At 43.0% G+C, this 13156-nt stretch overlaps 1 protein-coding gene across 1 annotated transcript; it reads right to left on the bottom strand.

The window, feature by feature from the left end:
* Positions 1–1330: 1330 nt before the first annotated feature.
* On the bottom strand, positions 1331–10644 carry LOC143649384 (pepsin B). Its single transcript, XM_077119464.1, has 9 exons — positions 10589–10644; positions 9887–10043; positions 8659–8776; positions 7988–8106; positions 7158–7357; positions 4746–4868; positions 2729–2876; positions 1697–1795; positions 1331–1483 (listed from the first exon to the last, which is right to left on the bottom strand). Exons 1-9 carry the CDS (start codon positions 10642–10644, stop codon positions 1331–1333), a joined length of 1173 nt encoding a protein of 390 aa, XP_076975579.1.
* Between the last annotated feature and the right edge of the window lie 2512 nt (positions 10645–13156).

The following is a 13156-nucleotide window of genomic DNA, read 5'->3' as shown; positions in this document are numbered from 1 at the left end:
ATGGTGGTGGTAGTACAATATTGTGAATGCAATTAAGACCATTGAATTGTATATCTGAATGTGATTACAAGGGGAAATTTTAGATTGTATATATGTTACTAAAATAAAAATTAAAAGGGGAGAGGATGGCCCAGTGCAGGTACTACTCCATTTGATAAGATCAACTTCATTATGTATGAATAGAGGGGCCAATGAGATGGTATGGAAAATGGATGTGAACATCTACCCTACATCACACTCACACACACTCACACACATACATCTGGATTAAGAATGTTCTGCTTCTTCTCTTTTCAGATAAATCCTTCTAGTCCTATTTGAATTAGTGTGATATCTCCATTATTAAAACTGTTTTGAGGTCCTAGGGCAACGCCAGTTTTTAATTCCTGGGAGACAGCATTTTTGCACTGGAAGCACCTGCTTCAAATGACCACAGCGTGTAGATGACCATGTAGTGCAAATTCACCTACTGAATTTACTTCAAACAGGGAAAGTGCTCAAAAGCAAGACATTCTATGTGTTTAAAAGTTCCTTGGGGGCTTTGGCTTATACATAGGTGACTCTAAAAGATATTTACTGAACTGAATCTCGTTCTGATTTTGAGAGTAACTGCATGGTCACCTCTCATACCTCAGTTCCTTCCACTGCAAAATAGGATTGGGGCATTAAACTCAAATACTTTCAAAGCAGGCAGGTATGTTAATAATATATGGGGCAGCTAAGAATACCAGCAAGGAGTGATGGGGCTGTGAAAATACTCAATAACATTCAAACTCTTCAAAATAGTGTTGCTCCCCTTCAAAACATATTTTTTGGTCAGATTTGGCCATCACGTCACCTTATGAAAAACTGCATAAGATTTTTTTTCCTCTTCTAACATTGTTGAATCAATAATTACTCTGGCTCATGTTCTTTTCTAAGGATGGAGAATAAAACACATTGGGAGAGAGAGAGTGCTGGGAGGGGCGATAACCTCCAATCAGAGGTCCCCATGTGGTTTTCACTGTGTCCTTAACTTCTATTGCTGTGGTTCCATATTCAGAAACTGCCCCTTCTGTTTTCTGTGGATCAGTTAATTGATCCCCTAAAATAGCCATTACTACATTCAAATTTAGAATAAACTACTAAACGCAGAACACAAGAAAAGACATCTTGGAAGGAGGAACATCAAACAATATTTGAAGGTTCCTGATTTATTAGTTGCAGAAAGTAAGAATCTAGTGAAAGGAATAGGTTAAAATCATTTAAAATGTTGCCATCAGCCCTCACAAACATTAAGGCGATTCCAGAACCCTGCAGAGAAGAGTGGAGACAGATGCATCCAGCGACTCTAGGCAGAGAGGGCAAAGCCCACCATATTGTTGGCCATGTCGTAGACAGAGTAATATTCCTTGAGGAAGACGTCTCCCAGAATCCACAGGGGCTGCCCGTTGGGGGAGGGCAAGTAAGTAGCCTCAATCCCAAGTCTGCAGTAGCCATTGTTCTAAAAAGACAAAGGACATGAGGATATAACCAGTTGCATGGTCGAGACATTTCCCCACAAGAACCTCCCTGACCCTACAGTCCCATGATACCCAAGAGGAGCCTCTGAATTCTTGTTCAGCTGCAGCCTGGCCCCTCATGATTCCCCATAGCTGCCCAGATGTGAGCTGGGATAAGCCCACCTTATCACAGGACCCTGGGAGTGAATACGTACATTGAATACATAAGCAGAAGGAGGCAGAGGGAACTGGTTTCCGCTGATGATGAAGGTGATGGTGGGCATGCTCTGGATGGAGTTGCAGTCAACCACAAACTGAGAGATGGAAGAGGTAAAGCTGAGGAGCCCCAGGGGACTGGGAGTCCAGACAAGGGCCCGAGTCCTCCACCCCCACCCCTTTTGCATTTGAGCTCCCAGTGTGACTCTCCCTTTGGCCCCCTCCATCACAGACTGTTTCAGGGCAGGAAAGGCATAGCCTGACTCCCAGACACAACACTGACCAGACCCTCTTGCTTTCTTGAGCACTGTCCTCAAACGCCCCTCAGCTTTTGGATTTGGTTGTGTTGATATGGCCATAGTTAGCCTGTTTCTAGAACAAGTCTCTAGTCTCAGAAAGTATGAGTTATAGAGAAAATGCATAAGTATGTACTCACACTAGTAGAAGTTTACTCTTGTACACACTCATAGCCACATTTGTGTGCCCTTGTCCATGTACTCACCCTGACCTCCCCCCTCCCAACACCACCACACACGCATGCATGCACACATACTGAGGAACCAAGATTCACTCTGGAGACAGCCTTGCATCCAGGAAGAAGCAAACTACAGATACATGTACAAAGGGGAGCAAGTCTATGGAAAGGAGGCTACTCAGAATTAAACCTAAAGACGAATTCCTAGGAAAGAAACCCAGTATAATGGAGAAATGTATTGCCCCCAGACTCTAACATTTCAGCGTGGTCAAATGGCAGTGGCCAAAGTTGAAATGTGCAACAGATTAGCAGCACCTCCTGACAATCATTTACCTCATAATCACAGTCTGGATGGGATTATAACCTCCCTTTGCCCTTCTTTGCATTGAGGGTTCATCACCTGAAAAACCATGCTGTGTCTCTGCCTGAATTGCCCTGCAATTAGAGGTCCCCATGTAATCCTTCTTTCGCTCTCTCTTATGAACTCATTGCACACTGGCTCCTGTGTTGAGGCTGTCTGGAGCTGCAAAGAAGCCCTTGGCTTCTAGTTACTCACATCACCATTCTGAGCCTGCTGAGCTCCTGTTGCCTGGAGAAAAGAGCTCATGTACTGTTGGGGGACAGCCAGAAGGAAGGTCCCAGTGTCCACAATGGCCTGGCAGCCCTGGGAGCACCAGCCAGTGGCCTGGTTACCGATGGCAAACCTGACGGGGAGACCAGGACAAAGAAGGTCAAGCACCTCTGCTGCAAACATGAGTCATGTCCACTCCTCATCCTTCCCAACTCGGCAGCTCTCAAATTCTGCTTTTTGCAAGCCAGATAAGCCATATTACACATCTTCCCACATAATATCTGCACCTTTGTATTTATTCGATTAATATCCTAAGCCTTAGCCTGGTATCCTCACCAGCTCTGACTGAAAGCCCTCAGAAGGCAGGGACCAGGTCTTATATTCTTTAATTTACCTTTTTATGGGGTCCAGCACATAGCACCATCAGGGTTTGTAACCCATAATAAAACACATTTTGGACATCTACTATGTACAAGACACTCTTTCCAGAGATTATGGTGATAATAGTAGGAGATTATTTGTACTTACTGTTTTCAAGGAGTTTTTTCTAATAGAGACAAGAAGATTCAATAGATGAAGCCATGACTAATAGTATAAGGTTGTAGCTGATAAACTCTATAATGTGGTACATAACACCTTACATGATACAGTCCACAATTCTTTGTCAAGCCTATTTCTGATGCTCTACCTTTCCTCCCATTTGACATTTATTTTTGGGTGCTGTCTTTGAGCCAGGCATTGTGCAAGGCTCTTGGAGATACAGTAGAGAATGACACAGACACCACAGTCTAGTGGAGGGGACAGACACTTAACAAAAAACATGTATATGATATTTCATTAAGGCCATAGTAAGTACCAAGAAGGAAATGCAGCATGCCATAGAAGAGGAGGCCTGATCTAGTCTTGGGGGGTCACAAATCACTTTTCAGAGGAAATGATGCTTAAGGCGAGACTTGAAAGATGAGTAGAATTTGGCCATGCGTAAAAGACACCTTTTATTCAAAGCACACTAAACCAGTCTCTGAACATGTCAGGCTCTTACTTATCTCTCCATGCAAGTTGTGCTCTTTCCCCAGTGCCTCACACAATGATTAGGACATATTATTTGGACAGGAGCCAGGTAAAAAAGTAAGAGAGATCACTTAGAACCAGGGCCCCCTGAGATGACTTTATGAAGGAGGCTGAAATTAATCAGGGCTTTAAAGGACCCTAAAATTTGAGTAAGCATAAAGGAGAGGAAGGATACTGAAGACAATATGGTAAAAAGAACAGAAGTAAGAAAATCATGCAAAGACTTGGTGAATTCTATGCTTCATGTAAGGAAATGGTAGGAAAGCTATATTAATAGGTGGGGGCCTAGGTTTTGAATGGTTTGAATGCTAAGCCAAAGGAGTTTGGCATTTAATTTGTAAATGATGGAGATTTCTTGGGGACTTTGAGTGTGAAGTAACTACAGAGGTCATGATGACGAGCTTTGGGATAAATCTTATTCTTATGAAATGTGTGACTTTGAACAAGTTACTTAACCTCTGAAGCTTAGTTTCTTTACATATGGGGTAAAATATGTTGCTAATTTCTTTTCAGTGTTGTTGTGGAAATTATACACAATGATTTAAGTAAAGCACTTAGCGTAGTGGCTGGCACATATCATGCCTCAGTGGCTCCTACTTTTACTGCTGATGGAAGTGGTGAAAATGATGCTGATGTGTTGATGAAGCTTCATCATTAGAAAAAAAGTACAGGGACTCACGGTGCTTAGGAATGACCATCCTGCTGGCAACACAAGGCTCAGATAACCAATCAAAAAGTTCAAACAAGAGCTAAATGTCACTAGCTATTGAGCTCCCAGCCCACCTCTGCCTAGGTAGCTTAGGTGATTCTTTAAGAAGCCTATGTGATATGAAGAAAGGGTGACAGCCACCGCAAGAACAGGGAACATTGGCATACTGGAAGGGCACCCTAGAAAGGTCTACAACCCTTAGGAACTGCCTCCTCTACTTACTCCTGGATGGCAATCTGCCAGTACATTTCCTGGGTCACAGGAGTCCAGGTGATCTGGCCAGAATAAAGCTGAGTGTCCACACCTCCCAGGATGAGCTCTCCTCCATACTGAACAGTTGGTTGGCTAGGGAGAAACATAAAGGAGCATGAGTTCCCACAACACAAGGGGACAGGCTGTTTCTCTCTCTTCTCTCTCCTTTTCTCCCTCCCTCAGGCAGCAAGGTACAGAGAATGAGGGATGCTGTCCTTTGAGATGCTCTTCAGACACCACCTGGCTTAGAGGCACAAGAGAGAGAAGACTTCTCAGAGTGAAACCAAACTCTTATAAAACTGAAAATATAAACTATGCCCATAAAGGTGTAGATAGGATTGGAAACCCAGAACTTGAAGATAAATCATAAAAGTATCCTTGAGTGAGAAAAATATGGAGCTATTATACTTTGCCACCAGGGAAACCCCTAAAACTGTGACAAATATTTGGGATACCCAAATCAATGGGCAAAGCCCTTGATCTTGAGGCTTGCTCTTGTGAAGCTTATGTATATAGTGGAGAAGCTTAGTCTACCTATAAGTATGCCTAAGAGTCACCTCCAGAGGACCTCTTTTGTTGCTCAGATGTGGCCTTGCACTCTCTAAGCCTGATTCTGCAAGTAAAATCATTGCCCTCCCCACTATGTGGGACATGACATCCAGGCATGAAAATCTCCCTGGTGGCATGGGAGATGACTCCCAAGAATGAGTCTGTCCCTGGCACCATGGGATCAACAATGCCATCCCGACCAAATGGAGGACAATAAGTGTTACAAATAAGAGAGTTCAAATAAAGTCGAGAGGCTACTCTGGAGGTCACTCTTATGCAAGCTTCAGTTGGACATTGCTACCTATCATCGCTTGCCAAACCCCAACCAAAACCATTCCTGCCCATCTTAAAGAACACTTAGGGTGTTATATGAGATTCCACAAAGTTTCCATGCACTAGAGTAACTTTCCAGAAACCTACAACCTCCAGATGTGTTCCTGGACCATATAAGTCCTGAAATGCAGAGGGGCCAGCCTCTCCAGAACATCTACTGGTGCCATCTCCCTATCCCATATTATCCACAGCACCATCCAACATGAAAAAGTTAGAATGGGCATAGTCAAAATACCCTTAAAGAGTGGGAGAAAGATCAAAGGTGATGGTGGAATTGCACAGAGAAGTTAGGATTTAACGAATGAGTATGATTGCTGCATCATTATATTGAAATTTCTTTTAATTCCCAGTATCTTAGGGAAGCTAGAAGTAAAAAACTAAAATTGTGGAATTATAACCCTATCAAACTCTGAAACCCTATAACTACTTGGGGTGATGTGCTTTGAAATTCACTGCTTTTTGTATGTATGTTATTTTTTACAAAAAAAGAAAAAGTGTATTGTGATGTTAAATGCACAGTTTTATGATGATGTTGGGAACCATCAATTGTACACTTTGCATGGTTACATGGTATGTGAATATATAATATACAAATAAAAAATAAAAAGTATCCCTGAGAAACTCTCCCTGGCATGAAATGAGAAGGTAAAGGAACAGCTCTGGAAACATCTGGAATTAGGCTTGGCTGAGATCTCAAGAGTGCTATGATGGGAATGCTCCTATGATCGTCAGGTTGTGAACTAGACAACATTATAAGGATTTAAGTCTCATGTTTCCACTACCATGGGCCTGTGAGTCATAGAAGAAAGTGGTTTGGACTTCAGATCCCCTGAAGATTGTGTGTTCTGGAATGAAGGTGCAGGGAGTAAAGTTTGCCACAAAAGTTCAAGGCTAGGTGGGGTAGGAAAAGCATTGGATTTTGTGATCAAAATACTTGAATTTGAGGCTGCTTCCATGCTACCAGTGAGTAATCTTGGCAACCTCTTTGAGCCTACATTTTCTCTCTGGTAAAATGGGGCTGATAATAGGACTCTTGAGATGTCACTTGAAGCAGGGGATAGAAAAACACTTTATAAAGCTGAAGATGTTGTTACAATTATTTCATTATTGCTCCCTTTACTAGTAAATGCTCATGTGGCTTGTTCTATACCTCCACGTTTGGCAAATCTAATATATCAGTCTCCAGATTTATAAAATAAATGTTGAGGGAATATTGCTTACTTTTAAGAAAAGAGTCATCATATGGCTTACGGTCTAATATAATAAAAAAAAAATTCTTACCATGAGCTTAAAATAAAATTCCCAATAAAATGACATTTCTCACAAATTTTCAGAAATGCATAGATTGTATACAACAAGTTAATCTCATTATGTCAGGAAACTTGATAACCTGGGCCATGACCGATCTTGGGTTATAGACTCTGTAGGGGTGGCAAACCCATGTGGAGCCTCATTTTCTAAGCTCTTCCCAGGACAGGGGATAGGGCACCAGGTTCTTACCGAGAGAAATAGAAGCTGAAGATGGGTTGGGTGAGCTGGCCCTGCTGCAGCATCCCCTGCATGACCGTAGGGGAATCCCCCACCGCCATGTTTGGGTAGGCCATTCCCAGGATCCCGTCAAAGTTTGAATAGTAGAAGGGGTTGCTGGGCTCATTCTCACTGAGGCCAAACTCCTGGTTATTGACAACGATGTTCTGCACCTAGGGTGAGCAGGTAATGGGGTTTGTAAGTCAGGTGGGCAAATCCTTCCCAGGGTCTGGAATCTAGAACCTCTCCTGGGAGAGCAAGTTGGCTTCTTTCATGCAGATCTCAACCCTGGGAGTGAAGAATGGAAAGGTAAACAGTGCCACCCAACCATGCACAACTGGGGAGAAAAAGAGTATGGGTGTCGGGGAGGCAGAGGCAGCCATTTTCTGGAGTTATAGTTTTCATTTCCTCAGACAATGGAAAGGACAGTGACTGGTTTTATAATAAATAACTCATGTACAAAAATGAATAGAAGAATTGTGGGTGTTTGACCTGAAGAAAGAAGAAAAGAGTGAGAAACTATGTCTTCAAATATCCAAAGTGTTATTATGTAGAAGAAGAAGCAGATATATTCTATGTGGTTCCAGAAAGCATAGTACAAACCAAGAATCAAAGTTACAAGAAGACAAACTTTGCACAGCATAAAGAACTTTCTACTATTACAAAGAGATAGGCTCTGAAGTCCTCTCTGACTGTCAGCTTCTAAAAAGTTTATAATAAACGTGGATTTATTTCATGGCTTAAGGTTCTAGAAAATGAGCCCAAAACCCCAAACCCTGGGAGACTAAGAGAACGTCACTCACAGTCACAGTGTCATATCCTAGGACCACACTCAGGCTGCCACTCCCATAGGACAAAGTGTAAGTCTGCCCATTGTTTTTGAAGGTAGAGGACAGGTTGGGGTTGAATCTGTTGTGATTGGCTATAGAGACAAAATGGAATATTAGTATCATTCACTGCTTTCTAAAACACTGCTTTCTAAAATAAGGCAACTTATTCTCAATGGCCTGGGGTCATCAGAGGTGGGACTGGCCAGTGGCCTCAGATCCTTTGTAATCTAGGCAATCTGTATTGGTCCCAGAAAAGCCTGCCCTCTTGAATAATAGACATTGCCCAGATTCCTCCCAATTTACCATGCCCTGAGGTAAGGATGGCCATAGGGGTGCTAGGAATTCTGGGCTACAAGAGAGCTAGGGGCAAGGAAAAGTGTAGAAAGGAATAGAAGGCTTTCTCCTCCCTCTCTGCAGAACAGACAACCTTCTAAAATGTGGTGAAGTGCTCGATAGACTAAGGGCAAGATTTCTAAATGTCCCTAAAATAAGCAGGATGAGATCAAAGATATGGATAAAGAACTCTGGACTTGAAATTAGAAGCCTGAGCTCAAATCTTGGCTCCCATGCTTATTAACTCTCCTTTCCCTGCCCTGCCCTCTGCTTCCATCTATGAGAGTGGGTGATTATTGGGGTGTACTCACAGCAGGCCTGGCTCTGGCAGTAGATGGAGGGCACCCACAGGTTGGAGGAACCGGTGTCAAAGAGGACCAGGAAATTTTGTGGTGGTGTCCCAATGCTGATCTCCCCAAAATAAAAAGACTGAAAAGAAAGGTTTGACACCCTCATTAAACTCCCATGCTTTGTCCCAAAGATGGGGAAAAAGTTTACTCACAGAAGTCCACAAATTCTTCCTTCCCATCTGGAGCCAGCCCCTCTGGATATTCTACCTTTTTGTCCCAAGTTGCAAGCTCAGTCCTTCCGGCCAGCTGAGATTCAGTTTAGCAAGACATTCTCCTCCAATGCATTTTCTACTTTGCAAAAGTGTGACATCTCCATGGATTTACCCTACCAATGCTAGAACACACAGGATTGGAGAACTCCTCCTTTCTCTTTGCCATTCCCAGTGTTGACCCACCCTCCTCACATCACGCACACATGCGTAGTCATGCATACCCTTCTCGTCCAGCGTTGAGACTTATACCACCACCCTCCTTCAATGACACACTAGCAAAGGGTATAAAGTGAGGAAGCCTCGGGTAAGAAGCAGCATGGAGGGCAAGACCAACATTTTACTGGGAGAGTTTAAGTTCTAGGTGAATTTGGGCAAGTCACATCACTTATCTGACCCTAGTTCCTTCATCTATAGTATGTAAGAGGTGAAATAGGAGATCCCTTAGGTGCCTTCCAGCGCTGACCTTCTACACAACATTTCACTAAGAACAAGCCCATAGAGCACCAGAGTGTCCAACGCCCTGATCAGACATCATAGTGTAGACAACATCCAAACATTGCTCTGGAAGGGACCAATAAACTTTTCCAAAATGGGGAGAGAAGTAGTATCTGGAGTCACTGAAAATCCAGCTGTGTGGCCTGGCAGCATCACATGGGTTTTTCTTCTTTCCCCTTGCAGCTCATTTCTGGGACTTTGTTTGGGTCTCTCAATTGATTTGAATATTCCCACTGGGAATCTTTTAAATGGAACTTTAGAGAAATGGGCCATTAATGACAGAAAAACAGAAAAGGAAAGAGAACGATTATAGACAGTGTCAACACACAATTCTATTGTTCATATACTTTCCATAGGAACGTATGACAGAAAGGCTTAGTAGCTGGCCTAAAATCACAGCTAAAGAGAGGCGAAAACAAGTGTCTGAGATGGTTAGTAGCCAAGGGTTCTGGACAGCCGCCCCTCCCCCGTCGTTCACTCACGTCCATGTAGTTGGTGATGGACTCATAGGCAACAGCATCTTCATTGAAATGGTACTTGGAAGCTGGATCAACCTTCCGGAACTCCTTTTGGAACTTCTCCAGAACACCTTGCTCCTCCATTGCCTGACGGATGGACTTGCCTTTCTTCAGAATGATTCTGCAGAGAATAGGGTAAACCAAGGAATGAACTTCATACTGCCCCCGTTAAAGCAGTCCCTGCAGTTCTTCAAATACATCCAGTACTCTGCTCAAGAATGGTCTCTCACAGGAAGTCCTCCCAGATTCCCACCAGCTCTGACCACTGTAGTCACTCCTGCATTCCCAGCATGGGTATACAGAAACCCAGATATTTGGTCTGTTGTGCTTATGTGTTGTTTCCAGAGAAGCGAGGTCTGTTTCTTCCCAGTCATTCCTGTAAGTCTGGGGCAGGGATCATGAATCCTTCCTTCTTGAACACTAACACACTCAACCCACCCTTACCCACACACACACCACCCCAGACACACTCTATTCAACCATCCATCCATCCATGCATCCATTCATTTCAAGTCTTGACCCAGTGGGCAGTGAGTGTTCAGTTTATGATATCGAGAGACACCCTGACTGCTGCCCCAAGAGGTTTGCAGAGGAAGGCCTTTGGTCTTTCCTAGCTTATCAGAGTGAGGACTGGAATTCACAGTGAAGCTGAATCTCAATACACACCTGTCTACACCCTCTGAGAGGTGTAGACAAACCAAGACCAAGACCAGAATCTTCATGGTGCTCATTGTCAATAGCCCACCAACATGCAGGGTGCAGTGGCAAGAGCCAAGGGCAAGAGCACAGAGGGAAGTTGGGTCTCTCTTATACCCTGAACTCCCTGCACATTCAGCCTCGAGGTACGTAGACATTCTACTTTGGTACCAGCTTGTACCCCTACACGTCCATGGATTCTGTTTGTTTTTCCCTCTGGCGGACATTAATGACTTTTATATTCAATCTGTACTCAACTTAAAAAGCGGCTAATGGCTTAGCTGATGGACTCTAAAGATTAGGATTTGATAACAAAGGCAAAATAACACATTGGGGACAAAGGATCCTAGTACCTATGTCTACTGAAAAATAGGTGCTGGCAACTTCTGCCAGAACAATGAAAGAGTTTGCTTTTTACCTCCAGAAGACGTGCTTTTTTTTGACTCTACTCTCCACTTCTTCCTCTGTTCTCCACCCTCTTCCCCTGATAAGTCTCATCTACAACCTTCCATATATGCTTCTTTCTCATAGTCCATGACACTTTTTGTTTTCTTTTCTTTTCTTTCTTTTTTTTTTAGTTTACAGAACAGCCATTATTCTTTAGTATGTGTGCTTCCCTCTGTACCCAATTCTGGTCATGCAAAGACAATTAGGAAATGGTCCCTGCATGCGAATATCTGCACTGCTGCTAAAGTGACTAACATGTAGTCATGTTATGAGGCAATGTGATAACTCTAGGCATTCAGATGTTTGTGGAATGAATGAAGGTGATAATGAAAATATTCATAGTGCAAGCAGGGAGAGGGAGTGACAGCTCCTGATGGATTGGTAAAGGCTTCACTTGTGTAAGTATCGTGTAGGATGCTGGATGAGGAAGTAAGGAAGGTAGAAAAACCCTTGGAAGCAGAAGAAAGCTTGAGTAATGGCTTACTACTTTATTTATGAATGACAAATAAATGAAGGTTTGCAATGGGTTCAGAGGGCATTAAGACCAGCGTGCCTAAAAAAGCCATTCTCAATGGTTCCTCCTCAGCCCAAGACAGATCCAAAGGTCTTCCCCTGGGTGAGCACAGTTCCCAGCATGCTAACCATATATACCTTCAATATTTTAACCCTAATTACCATCAAATTATTTCTGACATGCTTCATAACTGATTACAACACACCACAGATGGAATACTGGATTACAGCAGCGGGTATCTTCATGGGTGTGACCAGATTTTAAGGTGAGTCCAATGAACTAAGCTAAGGGATACTGACTTTATCCTAAAAGCAGTTAGGAGACATTGAAGTTTTTTAACCCACCAAATGACACCCCTAAAACCCTTCCACTGATTTTTACTTTTTTTTTTTTTTTCGCATGGGCAGGCATCGGGAATCGAACCTGGGCCTCTGGCATGGCAGGCAAGAACTCTGCCTGCTGAGCCACCGTCGCACTGGCCTTTTATTATTTTTTTTATTTTTTTTTCCCCTTCCATCGGTTTTTATATGTAGCCTTTCAGATTGGAACCCTGAGGAGCAGTGAGTGTAAAAGGCCTGCCACCAAAATGCCTCCCTAAATTGAATTGTAGTAGTGGGCAGAAGGAAAGTTACTAGAGCTTTGCCATGAGTCCGCCTTGAAACCTTTGAGCTACAAACCCAAAGTAGGTGGCAACTTCATATGTGCCACTCAGTGTTTCTTTATAGAAGGAAGTTTTTAATGAAAAGCTAAGAGCTACAGAGGATATTGTTTGCAATGACAATAACTTCCACTTATTAGCGTTGAGTGTGTACCAGGCCTGTAGGACATTTAATCGTCACAACAATCTTAAGAGGCTAATTTAACTGCCTGAAGCGCACAGAGCTAACAAGGGAAGCCTGAGCCTTCAAATCTCATTTGTCTGACTTCTGAAGTTACGTTTAATCACTGCTCTGCAGGGCTTCCTCCCTTGAACCCGGTATACTTGGCTTCCCTTTGTTTCAATATCCTTGAAAGTATCAACTTCAGCAATGATGACAAAGAGATCTATATTTGATCCGTTTTTTTTAATGGAACTGTGTTCTAATTGTTTTCTCATACTAGTTTTCCTTCTTACATTAAATATATATATAAAATCCTGTTATGCTGCTGCCCTCTGGTGGCAATATTGCTAATCTACAAAAACAGGTTGCTGAAAGAGTAAAATGAACTTTTTGTGATTCTTCAATAGTCAAGCCAGAAAGTGACAACAGCTCATAAAATCTTCTCTACAGCATTTTTCCTTAGGTGGAAACAATTTTTGCCTCCTCATTAGTCATGCCTGTCAAGTCTTCACCCAGTCCCCCTTCCCGCCTGGGTCAGATAAGCCCAACCATCTTCTTTCCAAAGATCCTAAGATTTCTCCCATCTCATAGCCCTGCCTTTGGCCTCTTGTCAATCGAATAACACTCCAGGCTCTTGTACTGCACTCAGCATGGCCTTCTGTGAAGCATAATGTCAGATATACACCCTCTCTGAGTCTGTTTCCTAGATAAAATATAAAATACAGTGTGTAAGGCACAGAACAGTCTCTGAGTTCT

The sequence above is a fragment of the Tamandua tetradactyla genome, chromosome 11 (genome assembly GCF_023851605.1).
Source record: "Tamandua tetradactyla isolate mTamTet1 chromosome 11, mTamTet1.pri, whole genome shotgun sequence".
Classification (NCBI taxonomy): domain Eukaryota; kingdom Metazoa; phylum Chordata; class Mammalia; order Pilosa; family Myrmecophagidae; genus Tamandua; species Tamandua tetradactyla.
This window is presented reverse-complemented; position numbering and strand designations above follow the sequence as displayed.